Here is an 18,220-nt window from a genome sequence, read left to right as displayed (position 1 = left end):
TCACCTCCCCGGTGCTCTCACCAGCACCTACCTCCAAGTCATTCATTGTACTAGACCACGTTTATTGGCTCCACGGCAAAAAGATACTTAATAAAGAAAACAAACCATGTGCGACTAATCCCAGGGCCGTGTCCCCAGCTCGGATTTCTAATGGCTTTTCCACACCGCTCCCAGCGCTCGGCCCTTCTTCCGTAATGTCCCCGTCCATCACCGCTGTTTCAGGGCTGGGATGGTGAGGCTGGGCTCGCCTCCCCACCAGGCTCGGTGGCTAGAAAAGCCCCTCCTGTTTATTTACGGCAGCTTTTCTGCTCTAAGCCTGCGTGCCAGAGCAAACACGCTGGGGCTGGGGTGCTGGAAGGCAGTTTGCTGCTCACCGTGTGTCAGCCGGGGTGAAGCCAAGCGGGGCTGCGGGGTGGCGGGTGCGCCCTTGCACTGGGGGCCATCCGATCCCTTCCACCTGTCGGCGTGGCTAATTATACCCCCGTGGGACCCCTGCCAGCCCGCAGGTTGGACCATAAAAAGAGAAAAAACCCCACAACCCCTCTGGTCCCTACCAACAGAGACACCAGAAAACCCACAGCACCCCTAAAAAGCCCTGGGGAGAAACGCTCCGGCTCCGTCAGGTGCTGAGGAGGATGCCATCATCCCACTGACACTGTCCCCATCAGTCTCCCCACTCTGGGGTTCCCCCCTGCAGTCAAGATTGGCAGCAGTGCCCAGCGCTGGGACGGTGCCTGGCTGGCAGCCCCCTACGGCTGGGACTCCTCCCTGGCTGCCAAGGCAGCTTTGGGTGAAATTCAAGGTGCTGCTAACAACCCATAAAGCCTTAAATGGTCCAACCGACCCTGCCGGGCACGAGGAGCGGGACAGCGATGAGGGGGTTTGCAGGGCGCAGCTTTCTTTAGCACGGAGCTGGCAAAGGAGGAGGCAGCAACTGGTGCGAGGTCCTGGCTCAGTCTTGGGAATGACGTTAATTAACATTTTCCATGAACGAGCTTGGCAAGAGGTGGTGGAGGGTGGGAGGAAGGCGAAGCTGGGTTACTGGGCCGACCAGCAACCACCCATTGACCTTACAGGGTGAGGATGAGAGGTCCCATCCAGACCGGCATTCCTGGCTCTGCTCTACCAGCAATTTGCCCAGGTTGAACTTCTCAAGTATCTCCAGGCTTGTCGCGCTGCCTGCTCGATCGTTCCTTTCCCAGCTCTGGGGGACAGCAGGTGACAAGGGACCAGCAGACAGATAAGAGCTGGCAAAGCGTTGGAGCGTCTTCCCATCTCCTCAGACCCGTGTCGAGCTCTCCATCCACCGTGATGGACACAAGAGTCCAGCTCCTGCTTGGAAACCTGGAGCAGACCTTCTAGGGAAGGGGAGCATTAAAGGCACGGGTCAATCCTCCAAACCCAGTGCCTCAACTCACGTGCTTTTGACTTTTTAAAGCCCTCTGCACACCCATGCAGCTTCGCTGGAGCTATTACTGGTAGCCCCATCGCCGAGCGGCAGGATTAACCGGCTGGATTGATGTCAGGCTGTTTTAATGTCCCTCTTACCCACTACGTCTTAGCACTAAGTGGCTGTTGGGAAGCTACCGCTGGCGGAGCCGTTTTCTGACGCCGCTCCGAACTGACAGCCAGTAAATAGCTTTTTTTTTGATGGCTTTTTTATAATTGGGTGCAGATGGAAGCAGCCTTAAAAAAAAATTCCAGCCCTCTGTCGTTAAAATCTGGAGGACAATACATCCAAACATCATCTAGGCTGTGGAATAATGATGGAGGAATTTAGCTGACACCATTATCCTAAGCAATTTGCTCCAAAATGGGATTCTGCCCCCAAAACAGAGTTCGGTGCCCTAGCAAAATGCTTGCAGGGAAGTGAGGACTTCTGATGGCCTTCACCAAATGCTTGCTAGGATTTGGGATCTATCAAATGCTCTCTAGGATCTACTGCAAAGCCGTGAACCCTCTCCCTTGGTATTTGCAGGCAATAAACCAGTATTTGAGCTAAAATACCTCTGGAGCTGGAGCAAGAATGGGACAGTGTTTCTCAAATCACTGGGAATACCGTATTTAAGAGGCAGCAAAATAGCTGAGAGCGATTGAAGTGGGCAAGGAAAAGCCTTGTCCCTGCAGCATCCATTCCCCTGGCATGGGCCAGCCCAAACAGCAATGACCTAAGAGATGGGGCTCTCTTCCGCATCCCTTCTCCACCACCTCCTGCCAGCTTCCTCTAAGTTGCCATCAACTGTTTCCTCTCATCTTGCTGCTCCTTGGTTTGAAGGAAGACCAGGCAGCGACACTGAACATCTCAGTCCTACTCCAACTCCAAAGCACCCAGGACCAGTGGAGCCACCATGAAAGCAAAGCCACAGACATAAGGAGGAATCACGAAATCATAGAATGGGTTGGGTTGGGAGGGACCTTTAAAGATCATCTAGTCCAAACCCTTTGCCATGGGCAGGGACATCTTTCACTAGAGCAGGTTGCTCAAAGCCCCATCCAACCTGGCCTTGAACACTTCCAATGATGGGGCATCCACAACTTCCCTGGGCAACCTGGTCCAGGGTCTCACCACCCTCCTTGGAAAAAAGTTTCTTCCTTCTGTCCTATCTAAACCTACCCTCTTTCAGTTTAAAACCATTGCCCCTTGTTCTGGTAAAAAGTCTCTCTCCATCTTTCTTATAAGCCCTCTTTCTATATTGAAAGGCCACAATGAGGTCTCCCCAGGTTGAACAACCCCAACTCTCAGCCTTTCTCCATAGCAGAGGTTTTCCAGCTCACCGACCATTTCCGTGGCCTCCTCTGGACCCGCTCGAGCAGGTCTGTGTCTGTCTTGTACTGGGGACCCCAGAACTGGACGCAGTGCTCCAAGTGGGGTCTCACCGGAGAGTAGTAAAGGGGGAAACCTCGACCTGCTGGCCATGCTGCTTTGAATGCAACCCAGGAGACAACTGGCTTTCTGGGCTGCAAGTGCACATGGCCGGGTCAGGTCCAATTTTTCACCCACCAGTATCCCCAAGTCCTTCTCCTCAGGGCTGCTCTCTACCACACCATCCCCCAATCTGTATTGATACTGAGGATTGCCCCGACTCAAGTGCAGGACCTTGCACTTGGCCTTCTTGAGCTTCACGAGGTTCACAGGGGCCCACTCCTCCAGCTTGTCAAGGTCCCTCTGGATGGCCTCCCTTCCCTCAAGGGCATCAATGGCACCACTCAGCTTGGTATCACCTGCAAACTTGCTGAGGGTGCACTCAACCCTGCTGTGTTGTTAATGTAGATATTAAATACTATTGGTCCCAGTATGATCCTTGAGGGACACCACTTGTTATCGGTTTCCACTTGAACATTGAGCAATTGACCGCAACTAATTTGGGCGTGGCCATCCAGAAGGCGAATCCCCAACCCAGCAATGTCTACAGCATTCAATCATTCCCTGCACTGCTTTGTTGAGGAACCCTGTTTCCATCAGAGACCCTCACAACCTCGTCCATCACACCCCAAAGCCACGACGGAGCCAGTTTCACATGGGGAACCCACCGACTGTAATTACCAGCCCCCAAAAATCACTGTCGGGGATGGAGCAAGCCAGACATCCACCAGATACCCCCTACGGTGTCATCTGCATCAGTGACGACAGGGGCTCCACCACATGTGTGATGCCAGGTGGCTCAGGGAAGGTGTCATTCACTGCTCATAGGACGCAGAGATTGGCCAACAACAGAGAACAGATGGGAACGAAGGGAGATTCCAGCACAGGAAGCAAAGACAAAATCTGCTCTTCGCATTCATCTGTACAGAAGTTCAGGTTGAAATCAAGAACTCTCTGCTTCATCAGTACATTCCCACTTTATAACTGCCATTCAGTGACCACTTTACCCCTGAACTTTCTAATTTTCATGTTTTGCGACGCACCTTCTTCTACAAAGATATTGAAGTGCAAGAGAGAAAACCACAGACCGGTATTTATCTAGGCACTATTATCAACTAGCCCAGGCTATTAAGCAGTTCAAGTTTGCCCTGATAAGCAACATCTTTAATGTAAGCATCTGAATGCTGTTGAAGATACAACAGTTAAATTAAAGTAGCAATAAGAACCCTCATTATGCCATTACAGAGTATGGTAAATAAGATGCAACTGGAAACCCACAAAGATTTCTGCAGCGATACACGGGTAGGATCAGGCACGGAAGAAACCTGATTAGTTTTAAACCTCCTCTGCAGGCTACAAAGTGTTTTCAACAAAGCTCCCGTTGCCAGTGTTGAGATTGGTCACTTAATATCAGCAGCACAGCCATCACAGAATGGTTTGGGTTGGAAGGGACATTTAAAAATCATCTCGTTCCAACTCCCTGCCACGAGCAGGGACACCTTCCTCTAGATCAGGGTGCTCCAAGCCCCATCCAACCTGGCCTTGAGCACTGCCAGGGAGGGGGCAGCCACAGCTTCTCTGCGCAGCCTGTGCCAGTGTCTTACCACCCTCACAGGGAAGAATTTCTTCCTTATATATCATCTCAATCTCCTCTCTTTCAGTCTGAAACCGTTACCCCTCGTCCCATCACTACCCTCCCTGATCCAGAGTCCCTCCCCACCTCTCCGGTAGCCCCCTTTCAGCACTGGAAGGCCACTAGAGGGTCTCCCCGGAGCCTTCTCCTCTCCAGGCTGAACAACCCCAACTCTTTCAGCCTGTCCTCACAGGGGAGATGCTCCAGCCCTCAGACCATGCTTGTGTCCCTCCTCTGGACCCACTCTAGCAGGTCCATGTCTGCCTTGTGCTGGGGGCCCCGGAGCTGGACCCCAGAGCCAGGGGGCTTCTCAGGAGAGCGGAGTAGAGGGGGAGAATCCCCTCCCTCGACCTGCTGGCCACAATTCTCTTGATGCAGCCCATGATGTAACTGGCTTTCTGGGCTGTGAGTGCACATTGCTGGGTCATGTTCAGCTTTTCATCCACCAGCACCCCCAAGTCCTTCTCCTCAGGGCTGCTCTCCACCCACTCATTGCCCAGCCTGTATCTGTGCTTGGGATTGCCCCGACCCAGGTGCAGGACCTTGCACTTGGCCTTGTTTTTCATGAGGTTTGCACGGGCCCACCTCTCCAACCTGTCCAGGTCCCTCTGGATGGCCTCCCTTCCCTCCAGCGTGTTGACCACACCATACACCATCACCCAGAGGAGATGCACAAGGATTCAAGGTCTGCAGCAAGCCAACAGGATGCACCCAGACAGATGTCAGCCTGCTCAAATCCAGCCTGGCTACCATTTGTGATCCCATGAGCAGACCCATTACCAAGTCTACCCACTTTTTTTTTTTTTTAAGAAACATTTGACTTACTAATCAGTTTGTGGACTGAAGATTTCTGCCACACTTCATAGCAAAAAACCACAAAACCACGCAGGCAACTCCAGTGCCCAGAAAACATCTGTCAACCACAGCCAAAAGTAAAGATAAACAAAATGAAGTCGCTTTTGTCATTGATTTTCATACAGCTGCAGTGGACTACAAAAGAGCCATCAAAGGCAGTGCTCTCCATCAGCTATTTTTGAATGATAGAAGGCAAGCCACTAATCCCCTGTCCCACAGAAGGGGCTGCTCCACTGCCCAGGAGTTATCTCCAGTGCCACCCAGACATGCCTGCGAGCACCAAAAATCAGCAGGGAAGTTGAGGTCTGCTCAGCGCACCATGAACCCACAGCTAGAATAGGGGGATACGTGGCCACTGTCTACAGATATGCCTAAAACATCACTTTAAAAACTCCTGTCAAACAGACCCGACACAATTTGGGTCAAAATGAAGGTGAGGGAGCCATGCTCAGGTAGCTCTCCATGCCACGTCTGCTTCAGCATCAGGAAAAAGGATGCTGATGCATCCACCTGTCAAACTCCTCTCCTCTCTCCCCCCCGCAGACGTGTTGATATCCTACCTGAGAAAGCCCGGTGGGGGGCTCGTAACCTCTAAAACCAGCCCCACGCAAAGCTTCACGCACGCCACCTGCCTTTCCATCACTAAGACCGGGCGTTTCTACCACCTGTCCTCCATCTGAGCCTTAACACAGCTGCATGCAAGACGGAGATAAATTTAAATCTTAAATGGCTCTTTCCCTCGCATGAGCGAGAAAAGGGGGAGGAGAAGCTGCCAAGATGCTTTAATGCGACACCTCCTCATCACGCTCTCTCCCGCTGGAAGTGTATAAAATGGATCATCTCTTTAAGAAGAAGCAATTTGCTGCTGTCCAGACCTTAACGTCCAACCTTCGTGAATGCAGGTGGTTAAATCTCTTTGGAGGTTTGATTCTTCTAATAGGAGCAGGAGTGAGTTTTATCCCTGGTGCAGGATGTGTTTGGTGACAAGGAGGTACAGAGAGGTGGCATCGGGGCTCAGCAAGCCCATCCCCATGTGGCCCATCTTTAAAGATTTCACCAAGATGGAAGAGAGAAGTGGTATGTTTCTAAGCAGCAAAATCATGCTTTCTCCCCTTCCTCTTCTCCACCCTTTCACCAGCTCGCTTGTTTCACTGATTTACAGCTTTAATGAACATCCCCCCCAGTTGCCTACTGGGCAGCACCTCACCATGTCGCAAGGTCCATCGATCACATCGCCGTTTCCCCATGGACCCTCTGCTCAGGTCTCACCAGGTCCTGCACACCTACAAGATCCTGGTCCTTCCCTATCCAACGCCACAAGCGTGCCCCGCGGCCGCCAGCTCTCTCTGAATCAAAGGGGAGAGGAAATTTGAAGCAGTTGTGATAGGACCATAAGAGGACTAAGATGGAGGTATGGCCAAGATACAGAAAATTTGGGATGGCTGAAAGCTTAGCCTTCCCCGTATCCCTCCCCATGCTAATACCAGGAGGAGAGGTTTTATATTAAGATTTCTTGCACTCCAAACAGCCCCCCTGGTAGCTGGGTATGAAGGAGCTTTTCAGCTTGATGGGGTCTAATTCAGCATAACAACATCATGGAGTTCAGAGATGAGCGCTTCGAGCCAGGAAATCTGCTCCTGCCACAGCTGGTTGTCTCCAGGCATCAGCCCTGGGGCAATGTGAAAGAAAAATCATCTGCATTGGAAACATCTTAGTCAGTCCCAAACTAAAAGCATGGGCCAAACGATCCACTTGAGCTGCTTAAGGTCTCACACAGTATCTGAAAGGGCCACCAGGAGAGCAGAAACCTTTGCTGACCCATTGATGTGATGCTGAAGACCCACAGGTACGAGGCTGTCACCCAGAAAACTGATCTGGAAGAAATTCAGCCCCAAAACATGTCCTCTCTTAATGCTAGCACACCTGGAGGGCAAGTGGAAGGCTGTTGGGGGGCTTCCCCTCAAAACCCCCAACACAGCCGAAACCTCTCCCAGATCTTCTCTGGCCATGGCCAGTACCGGTTTTGGAGGGATGAGATCAAGGAGCAGCCTGAGTCTTCAGGATTTCCACAGCCAGAAGATGTCCAACAACCCTCAATGGACTTTTCATCCAGAGATTTGTCCACATGCTTCTCCTCTAAGGGAGAGATTTGACCTCTGAAATGGCAGCAGCGAACGTAGAGCAGCTCCCGTGCCACTGCTAGCACGACTACAGCAGTGGGGACCTCAGGGAGAAGGAGCACAACCGATCAGAACAGCAGGATGGAGAAGCAAGAAATCATCCTTAAAGGATTTAGACGCAGTTTAATAATTCACTGTGATTCTTACACTTGCTGGACTCAAGAAGCTTTTGCCATTAAGCACTTTGAAGCTTTTTGCTGTCACAAAGTCTCTCAATGCTGTAGAAAGAGGAAACCCACCATCCTTTACCTCCCCATCATATGTGACAGATGCTGTGGTGGCCACTGTGATCACCTGGGACAGAAGTCCAGGATGATCAGCAGGCTGGAACATCTCCTAGGAAGAAAGGCTGAGAGAGCTGGGGTTGGAGAAGCATCCTGGAGAAGAGGAGGCTCCGGGAGGACCTTATTGTGGTCTTTCAAGATCGAAAGGGGACTTCTAAGAAAGATGGAGAGAGACTTTTTAGCGGGGTCTGTAAGTGACAGGACAGGGGGCAACAGCTTTAAACCGAAAGAGGGCAGGTTTAGATTGGACACTAAGGAAATTTTTTACAATGAGAGTGGTGAGGCACTGGCACAGGTTGCCCAGAGAAGCTGTGGCTGCCCCCTCCCTGGCAGCGCTCAAGGCCAGGTTGGATGGGGCTTGGAGCAACCTGGTCTGGTGGAAGGTGACCCTGCCCAAGGAAGGGGGTTGGACTGGATGATCTTTAAACGTCCCTTCCAACCCAAACCGCTCTATGATTCAATGAAAGATGGAGGTGGAGTGTAATTACAGAGCTGGGAATCAGTCAGCAACTACCTGGATGAACGTGCACAGGTATGTTCCTCGATGACTCCATGTGCTCAAGGCAAAGGCAAGCTGGCTGGGAGTCAACCTGGGACCAACGTGGGGGGAAAAAAAAGACCCAGAAAGACCAAACAACTGATGGCCGTTGGCTGTGAGAAAAGAAAAATGTTGTTTTACCCAGCAGGCAATAAAAAACAGCTGAGAATATGCAATATGAACAGCACTGATCTTCACCTTCCTGTGATAACAGATGAAGTGGAACAAGGACCCCAGGCTGCCACTCTCCATTGCAAACCAAGCACTGGATAATTAAGAGAAAACCCCAAAGATATTTAACTGTTAGCTGCTGCTAACACAGCTCATGTGGCTTTTCTTAAAGAAATGTGTTAAATTTAATGTATCAGGCACATGAAATAAGTTTATGGTGGGAACCTGTTAAACTTCCACCAGAAAAGGAGAAAATAACCAACCTGACACATCATCAGACTAGAGAAACGCGAACGAGAACAAGGCATCAGCTAAGAAAAAGTCCCCGCATCTCAGTTTTCTACAGAAAAATCGAGCAGCTGCCACTGTGAAAAACACCACACTCCACCTGGGGGCGGAAAATGATTTTTTTCCCAAGGAAGCGGCACTTCCTCGGGCAGCGTGGGCCAATCAGACCTGCCCTGGCTAGCACGAGCTTTGCCAATATTTCATGTGGATAAAGTGCAAACCGGAGCTTTGGTGAAAGTGAGCAACTCAGCAGGACTGAAAAGATGAATTTTAGGAGACCCACAGGCTGTCCCAGCACGGGTCAACCATGAGCATCCCTGCTGCGGTGGCAGGTCCCTTGGTCAAGCTTCACTGTCAGCAACGGGGCCGGTCGTGCCAGTCGGCGTCCCTGGGAGGGATGGGGTTGCTGGCAAACACCGGAGCTGAGCCCCCGCTTACCCGTGATTTATTCCAGTGCATCTCCCCGTGCCTTTTCACGGTAGCCTCGTTGTTTAATCTCACTGCGTCTTCCTACTTAACGGTTCCCACGGGGGAACAACTTACCCACAGGCTTCATGGCAGCTGATGGAAACAACATGAAGATAGGTATTTAACGCGGCACGCTCGCTAATGGACACCGTGGGGGAAAAGCTTATTTAATACAAAACAATTTTACAGAGGCAGCAGTGAAGAGGGGCTGACTCACTTGCTTTTGCTCCGACACGCTGCGAGGGCTGGAAGATGGCAGCACCAAAACCTACCCTAGCCACGGCTCTTCAAAATACACTTTATTCCCCTGTAAGTCGTGTTTTGTGCCTGTAAAGCGAATCTCAAGGCACCTGCTCCTAGAGGTCATCTACGGATGTAATGCAAGCGCTTGCCGTAATTCCCAGGTCCAAGCTCTCAGCCACGCCGAGATCTCAGCCCATGGTTAGCCATCAAGTATTACACCAATAGCCCAACATGCAATACACGTTACCACCCTACGAGCTCCTTTGGGCCAAGTATTATTTTGTATTATTTTGTATTATTTTGTATTATTTTGTATTATTTTGTATTATTCTGTATTATTTCATAATATTTGGGAAATATTTCAGGAGGCAAGCGTGGGGACAGCAAGGAGAGCAGCTTGGCAGAGAAATCGCCTCTGGGACAAGCCGAGCGTCTCTCCTCCAGGCTCTCTGGCCACGCAGCTTACTCATCACCCCATCTCCTGCTTCTCCCTAGCTCCAGGGGAGATGCCACCACAGCTTCGCTTGCTGGTGCTACCTTGTCCCTTGCGCCCACCAGCCCCACTCCAGTCTCTCCAAGTGAACCTATGCCCCAAGATGAGATGTAGGCACAAGGACCCGTATGGGAGGAGGGACGGGGAACCAGAGAGGAGCTTTTACCGTAGAGCAGCTCATCAAAACGTCTTCGGAAAACCCTGGGGAGCACCTGCAAGAGGCCCCATTTCTCCCTGTCTTCCCACTTCCCCCTTTGGGCTTCCTCCAGTGCAGGTCACCAGCCCAGAGGGACCAGCCTCACCCAATGTGACCGTTTCACAGTGCCAGAGAATGTCAAGGAGCTCCAGGGAAGGCAGCAAGGAGATTTCCATGGCGGGCATCACTTCATGGCTTTAGCTAAGACACGTATGACGTTGTGTTTAGAGATGATTCGAGCCGCAGAGCTATCGAGCTGTATTTCACCGACTGCTTCACCAAGCTGAACTTGCAGGTCCCTCCACTCCCTTTAGGAAGCTGTAGGTCCACACGCACGCACACAGGGTGGAGAAACCTCCCAACTCACGACTGAGGAACCAGTGAGGATGCTGGAAATGGAGGTTCTGGCTCTGCTACTAGCTCCTTCCCAGAAATTAATAATATTATTGGGGTAACACCCCCTTAATGAAGGATGTGGTCTCACTCTTGTACAGGAACTGTCCCCTCTCTCCAAGGGTGGAGGGACCTTTACCCCCTACAGTCTATGTTCCTGAAAAAGGGACTTGGGAATGCAAAATCAAAGTTCTCTCACATAATTCTAAGGTCCTAATGAAGCCAGAGCGGCCCAGTCCCGGCATCGTTTGTACGAAGAGCTCGCACAGTTGGGAGTTACAGCCTGTGAGATGAGTCAAAGGCCGATCAGCTTGGCCTGAGCATCCTGCAAGACATCGTAGAAAGTACTTAAGAGGCGACACTGCCGACAACACGTCATAAATTATGGATAATAATGGACATTTTTTATGAAGGTCTGATAAAAGTCAGAAATCATGCTTCTTCAGGGGAGCACAAAGAGGAAAACACAATGGGAGGAGAGCCCAGTGTGCCGAAGCCCGGCACAGAAGAACCCAAATTCCTAATTACCGGCCACCTTCGTTTGAGTTTATCCACCAAGGATGCTACGCCGGTGTCACACACCTTTGCCACCCGTGTCCTTTGCAGTTCAAACCGCAGGCAGATGGTTCTCCCCGCTCCTCGGACAGCAAGAGGCAGAACGAGAGAAGATTTACTCCCATCCTAAATTATTCAAAAGAAAAGGGACTGCGCATCTTTAACAAGCCATCGTTTTATGAAGCAGGGTTAACATTTTTACTTGATTCAGTAGAATATTATAAACTCTCCGGGGTCCATTTGAGGACTTTCTACTTTGAGCAAAGGCACGGACTCAGCACTTTTTATATTATTTAGAGAATAAAATTAACCCTTAATGGCCCAAGCTGGTATTTCTCCTCCCCAGTTAAATATGGCCCGCTCAGCAATTTCTCCCCATATATAATTACAGGCTGCTATCCATCATCTGTAGGAGAATGCTTTTGTGACACTCCAAAAGTGACACGGTAAGCACTTTTACTAATAGAATAAATATTCTAAATATCTCTTTTATATTTTCATTTAAATTGGAATATTTTAAAAATAATTGTAGGGACCCTGCCTGCGTGGCTAGTGCTGGGCTGGAGGGAGGTGGCGGGATGCCTGTGTTTTCCTTCAGAGGGAGTGTTTACCCTGCACGCAGTCCCCACCACACGCTGCCACAAAAAGCAATTAGGCACAGACGAATTTATCAGTGTTTCCCTCCACTCCTGCAGATGTCCTGCTGTCCTTAAAGCTCTCACTTTTGGCTTCTTTCCCCTTCCTTTTGCCTGGTTTCTGCTCTGTAGTGGTTTCTCCTCGGGAAAGGATGGGTTTGCCTTGCAGAAGGCACCGTCCGCCGATGTGTCTGGGTTCTGGGGCAGGCTGGTGGCTTTGCACGATGGTGATGCCGCGGTGATGGGCAGTGAGCACCTACAGCTTCCCTTGCTGGGTTACCTCTGCCAACGGGAGCTACAGGGATGGAGCAAAGGAGGAGAAGAGCCCTTTGGGGCTCCAGCCCAGAGCAGCACATGGATCCAAGCATCCGACTGCTCACCCCAGCAATTTCCTTGGTGAAAAGCAGCCGAAATCACGAGGGAGTTAGAAACCTCCAGGAGCAGCAAGTCTAAGCAAAATCGTGCTTAGGCAGACATTTATTCACACATTATCTACTAAATGCAATAAAATAATATCGTTCCATATGCCCGCTGGGGCATATTTGGGATGGTGCCCTGCGATCTGGCAGACTTGAGGGAAGCAAAATGATTGTTTCATTAGTGGCTTGGGGGTTTTTTTCAGCCAAAGAGCCGATTTAAAGCAGCGCTTGCAAAGTTCCTGTCATGTTTGCAGCGTGGTACCTGGAGTGTCCAGCTGAGGGAGGAGGCTTTCGCTGTCTCCTCCAGTTTGCTCGCTGTCAGCTCCTGGAAGCGGCTGAACGAAGCCAGGACACTGACGTGATGTTTCCTTCCATAACAAATGCATCCTAGAGGCGACTCGTAAACGTCCCAGAGAGAAGCAGACCGAGAGAAGATGGCTCTCATCCTCCAGTTGGGTTCATAGGGATGGGCACAGCAAATCATAGAATCATGGTTTGGGTTGGAAGGGACCTTTAAAGCTCATCTAGTCCAGCCCCCGCTGCCATGAGCAGGGACATCTTCAACTCCATCAGGTTGCTCAGAGCCTCGTCCAACCTGACCTTGAATGTTTCCAGGGATGGGCCTTCAACCACCACTCTGGGCAGCCTGGGCCACTGTTTCACCACCCTCAGTGCAAAACACTTATTCCTTAAATCTAGTCTGAATCTCTCCTCTTTGAGTTTAAAACCATCACCCCTCAGCCCATCACTACAGGTCCGATTGAAAAGTCCGTCCCCATCTTTCTTATCAGCCCCCTTTAAGTACTGGAAGGCCACTAGAAGGTCTCCCCAGAGCCTTCTCTTCTCCAGGCTGAACAACTCCAACTCTCTCAGCCTGTCCTCACAGCAGAGTTGTTCCAGCCCTCGGACCATTTCCGTGGCCTCCTCTGGACCTGCTCCAAAAGGTCCATGTCTGTCTTGTGCTGGAGACCCCAGAGCTGGATGCAATGCTCCATGGGGGGCTCACCAGAGTGGAGTCGAGGGGGAGAATTACTTCCCTCAGTCTGCTGGCCATGATGGTCAAAGGATGAGCATGGTCAAAGGATGAGTAGAAATGCCACCGCATAATCCACCCCAGAAGAGAAAAGCCTGGCAGCTCTCAACTACAGCAGAAAAGCATCATCTCCGTAAATACCACAGTCCACCTTTGCATTACCCTGGTGGCAAATTGTCTGGCTGCCCCTTCTGAATTACAACTGTTCAGGGACTCTGATGGGACGCCATCGCTGCTCTCGCAAGTTTGAGATGGCAGCTGGAGAAACCAAGCCAAGGTGGCCCACATTTTGTTCACGGGACCCAAAAGAAAACCACGTGCTCTACTAATGAAAGCATGGTTCACACTAAGAGGCAAAAATATTATTCAATTAAGGGAAAACAGCAAAGAGGAGTCAGACAGGACGGTCGCTTGGATTACCAGGGGAACACCAGCATGGCCAACCCTCTCCCTTAGCCACAAGGCAAAGAAAGGTCAGACCCTGCAGCGTGGCTTCACACCACTGAGCTCGCTGCTGCTTGCTTCTCCCATCGCTTACAAAGAAGAGGGGAGCCACAGGATGTTGGATAAACCCCCAAATTTCATTTTTTTTTGCTTGTAACAGCCCTAAAATCCCTTTGGAAAGCAGCAAGTGGCAGCTGGCTCCAGGCCCCGCTCCAGGAAAGCTGCTCTCTCTCAAGCTCTGTGTTACGTAGGGTGCTGTAAGATTGAGGATGAGATTGCAAGTCCACCCAGGGTGCACATAAAGTCCATGTAGGACTTCACTGCGCTGATCTAAACCAGAGGGTCCCCAGGAGCTGGACGTGGGGTCCACAAAGCCCCCAGGTACAAATCTGGGCACAGCTTGAGGCTCCCGTTGCTGCAGGCTAGGTGAGGAAGGGTGGTCTTGCTGCTAAGACTGAGCCACAAGATCTAAGGCTCGAGTTTTAACCCATCACAGAGCCAGCATGCAAAATAAGCATTAGTATCTGTAGTTTTTCTATGCAAAATAGGGATTTGTAAGCCTTTTTTTTTTTCACTTCTGATCTATTTAACTGAGCCATTTTCAATGCAGGTGCTATCAGCTCGGGCATGGGAGTCTGGTAACACGGACATGCCGGGGAAGCTCTTCCTAGGGAAACACCAGCACAACACTTGCAAGCTGCAGCCTTTTGCAGCCTTTAATTTCTTCCCTTTTCTTTTCCCCTGCCTGTAAGGCAACCAAGCCACTTTGCCCATCACCCTTTGGAAAGGCACAGGACTGCTGTTCATCACACCCAGGTCCCCTCTTTACCTTTTCTCCCATGGGGCAATAGCCTTTGAGGAAATCCTGGCACACTTCTGCCTTCCTGGACACGTAGACATGGCTGTACGGGCAGTTGCTGTTGCTGCAGATCCCCTTCAAGAAGTAGGAGCACACCGGCATCTGCAAGGGCAGAGGATGAGAAACCTGTCAGTGCTTCCCCCCAACCCGTGATTAGGAACCGTTCCAACACCCAGAACTGAATAAAACCATGACATGTGTAAAATAAATATACACCTTTTTGCCAGCCGTTGATCCCAGAGGTATTTTTAGCTCTTCTGTTGGTCTCCTGCAACGCAGCTCCCTGACATGACCCAGTCCCAGTGTATATATGCACAGGGAGCGAGCACGCTTGCCTTAGCATCCTTCAGGATGCTGGAGAGAGGGTGGAAACCCTGAAACTGCCACCAGAAAGAAAACTGCTGCTGTATGGTACGGGGAAGGGATGGGGGAAATGTAATAAATTCTGCTATCATGAGGGCTTTGCTGGCATGATGCACATGGGATCTTTTGCTGAGGAGAGAGGAGAGAGAGGAGGGAGAGGAGGAAAGAGGAGAGAGGAGAGAGGAGGGAAGGAGAGAGAGGAAGAGAGGAGGGAAAGGAGAGAGAGGAGAGAGAGGAGGAGAGAGAAGAGGAGAGAGAAGAGGAGAGAGAAGAGGAGAGAGAAGAGGAGAGAGAAGAGGCGAGAGAAGAGAGAGAGGAGAGAGAGAGAGAGAGAGAGAGAGAGGAGAGAGAGAGCAGAGAGGAGAGAGAGAGAGGAGGAGAGGAGAGAGTGAGAGAGAGAGAGGAGAGAGGAGAGAGGAGAGAGGAGAGAAGAGAAGAGAAGAGAGGAGAGAGAGAAGAGAGGAGATGGAGAGAGGAGAGAGGAGAGAGGGGAGAGGGGAGAGAGGGGAGAGGGGAGAGGGGAGAGGGGAGAGGGGAGAGGGGAGAGGGGAGAGGGGAGAGGGGAGAGGGGAGAGGGGAGAGGGGAGAGGGGAGAGGGGAGAGGGGAGAGGGGAGAGAGAAGAGAAGAGAAGAGAAGAGAAGAGAAGAGAAGAGAAGAGAAGAGAAGAGAAGAGAAGAGAAGAGAAGAGAAGAGAAGAGAAGAGAAGAGAAGAGAAGAGAAGAGAAGAGAAGAGAAGAGAAGAGAAGAGAAGAGAAGAGAAGAGAAGAGAGAAGAGGAGAAGCGACTGCTGCCCGAGCTCCTCACTCACAAACGGCACTAAGCCGAGTGCACTGTCGTGTGGCCGAGGACCAGGAACACCCTTCCCAAGGGGTGACGCAGCAGCTGTGATAGGAAGAGTGGCGGCAGGGCTTACACCCAGCCTGGCCACACTCTCCCACGGGGGGTTCTGGCCATCACAAAGGTCAAAACAGCATCCTGGAGCTGCTCCCCCTCCGATTTGGCTCTTGCATGGATATGGAGTTGGCTGGAGGGTGCAGAGCACGTGGGTAGAGAAAGGCTCCAAAAGGCAGGTCCTAGCAAGGGGGAAAACAAGCGCTTGCACCTCCGCAAGCATTTTTTTTTTGGGGGGGGGGGGGTGTCTGCCTCATGTGAAGGCATCAGCCTGGCACCCCCCAAAGGCTGCGAGCGACAGGATGACGCCTGTCCCTGTGCGCTGGAGGAGGGATGCTCCAGGAAGGAGGGAAAGGAGGAGGAGAGCCCGGGCTCCTGTCGCGAGCGGTCAGGGAGGAGAGCGGTCGGATACACGGAGCGGAGCCGCGCTCACCGCTGCCGAGCTTTAGCAGCACGGCAGCCGACGGGGTAAAGCCAACGAGCAAAGATCCTCCTCGTCCTCAAACCACCAACTTCACCTTCTGCCAGCTGTTGCCATTAAAAACGAATTACCAGCCTGCTGCACTATTTCAGCGTCCTTAACTCACCGGCTACCGCAGGCAACTTCCCGACCCCACTAGGCAGCTGCCGACGGGAACGTGCGCTTCCCAAAGCCGCCGTGACGATCCAGCTCCTCCTGCTCAATCCCTGGCTGCTTGCCTACGCGCCGAAGTTTCCTTACTGCTTGGTGCAGTATCGATCCCTCCGTTCACTGGTAGCATCTCAGTCCCACCGGTTTGAGCATCCCTAAACTAATATTTACCATTCTGCAATAACCACAGCCGAGGCTATCTGGAAAAATCCCTTTCCCTGAAGGGCACATTAGGGTTTTAACTAAATTGGCTCACTTGAGGCAAAGAGAGAAGCAGAGAGAAGGAGGGGGAAGCAGAGAGGGAAGAAAACAAAGGGTGCTTTAAAAGAGAAGAGTTTATTTTTAATTGTCTTTTAACTGCAGACATTAACATAAAGGACAGGGCTCTGGGGCTATCTTTTTTGGTGGTGGTGGTGTGACCGTAAATGATTCCCTTAATGTAGTTTTTGATATAGAGCCCAAATTAGCTCTAATAAAAAGGGATAATAAAGGCAGCTCTTCTACAAAAATAAACTCCTCCTAGCTGTCAAGCCTGAGCCATTATCAAGAGGAAGCAGCACTCTCATTTCAATTAACCTTGTTTGCACCCCACTACGTCCACACAAATAACAATAACATTAATTCAAGGCACTGGTGCGGTGCGTCCGTATTAGACAGCTTTGACTATGTACACGCTTTGGAGCCAGCAGCTAATGAACCCGAAACTCAACGTGAATTTCCAAATTGCTCACAACAGAGTTTTGAAGCTCTATTAGGGAGAAAAATGCTGATTCTTTTCGAGTTCCTCAAGGGGAAAAGCTGTTGTAGCAGCAGCGGGCGGTTGGCCGAGTCCTAGCCTCTCGCTAACCTTCACTCCGAAACCCATTCATTCAGATTTACCGGTTTCTCTCAATCACCGGGATGCACCGGTGGCTCTGCCCCGTCGCAGAGAAATTCCCAGCGCATCGCTTCAATGGATGCTCCTCAGCCAAGGGCTCTGCCCTGTATCCCCTGTGGAGCAAAATTTGCCAACTGCCAGCTTTCCCTCTCCTCCAGGCTCCTTTTTGCCATTGCCAGAGGGATAGTTTGGTTTTTGAAAGCGTCTGCAAAGCATCGTGCCCATCTGGAGCAGCCCTCCACCCTGGAGACCATCCTCTGCTTGGAGGAAAGGTTTTGCTGTTTAGGATGGGGAAAAAGCTCCCCGATGCTGTGACAGCTGAACCCATGCAGGTTTCCCATAGAAAACCAAGGGATTGTCCCCATTTTTCAGTGGGGAAACTGAGGCATGGGATCACCCCAAGGTTGAGTCAGAGTTTTGCCCTCAAACCGATAGCTAAGCCCCACAAGCCCTTGGTCCTTCAACTCCAGGACCAGGCAGGTGGCTCCATCCCCAGTGACACGTGAGGTACACGATGACAATAACTTGAAGCTTCTCAGATGAGGAGGCTGTGGGGTGTCCCCTCCATCACCACAAAGTGAAATCAAGAGTCACAACTAACGGGACATCAGCAAAACCAGGAACGCCCAAGCCACAGCTGACCCCACGTCATCATTAACCATGAGAAAAAAAATCAACCCCCAACTCAAACAGCCAAAACCCAGCCACCCACTGCAATCCCTCATCCGAGGAGCAGGTGGGATCCACTCCAAAAAACCCCACAAGCGGGCAGAAACCGCTGTCTTCCTCTGCCGAGCGACTTCACCTGCCTTTCCCCACCGCTGATAAATGAGGCTAACGCCGCCTTCGCTAGTAATCACCCGGGTTAACAGGGAGCTACGGGAGTTGAAAAGCAAAGTCGCCTCTT

General features: G+C 51.2%; 1 protein-coding gene across 1 annotated transcript in view; it reads right to left on the bottom strand.

The window, feature by feature from the left end:
* The window catches only part of ZC3H3 (zinc finger CCCH-type containing 3), a 186,677-nt gene that overhangs the window by 25,726 nt on the left and 142,731 nt on the right, over positions 1–18,220 (bottom strand). The window contains exon 9 of the mRNA XM_086465474.1: positions 14,521–14,652. Within this exon, the coding sequence (XP_086321600.1) occupies positions 14,521–14,652 (132 nt within the window). The remainder of the gene's footprint in view (positions 1–14,520; positions 14,653–18,220) is intronic.

This window comes from Leptosomus discolor, chromosome 5 (assembly GCF_034619465.1).
Source record: "Leptosomus discolor isolate bLepDis1 chromosome 5, bLepDis1.hap2, whole genome shotgun sequence".
NCBI lineage: Eukaryota > Metazoa > Chordata > Aves > Leptosomiformes > Leptosomidae > Leptosomus > Leptosomus discolor.
The sequence above is the reverse complement of the archived record's forward strand: the minus strand, read 5'-3'. Positions and strand labels throughout refer to the sequence as shown.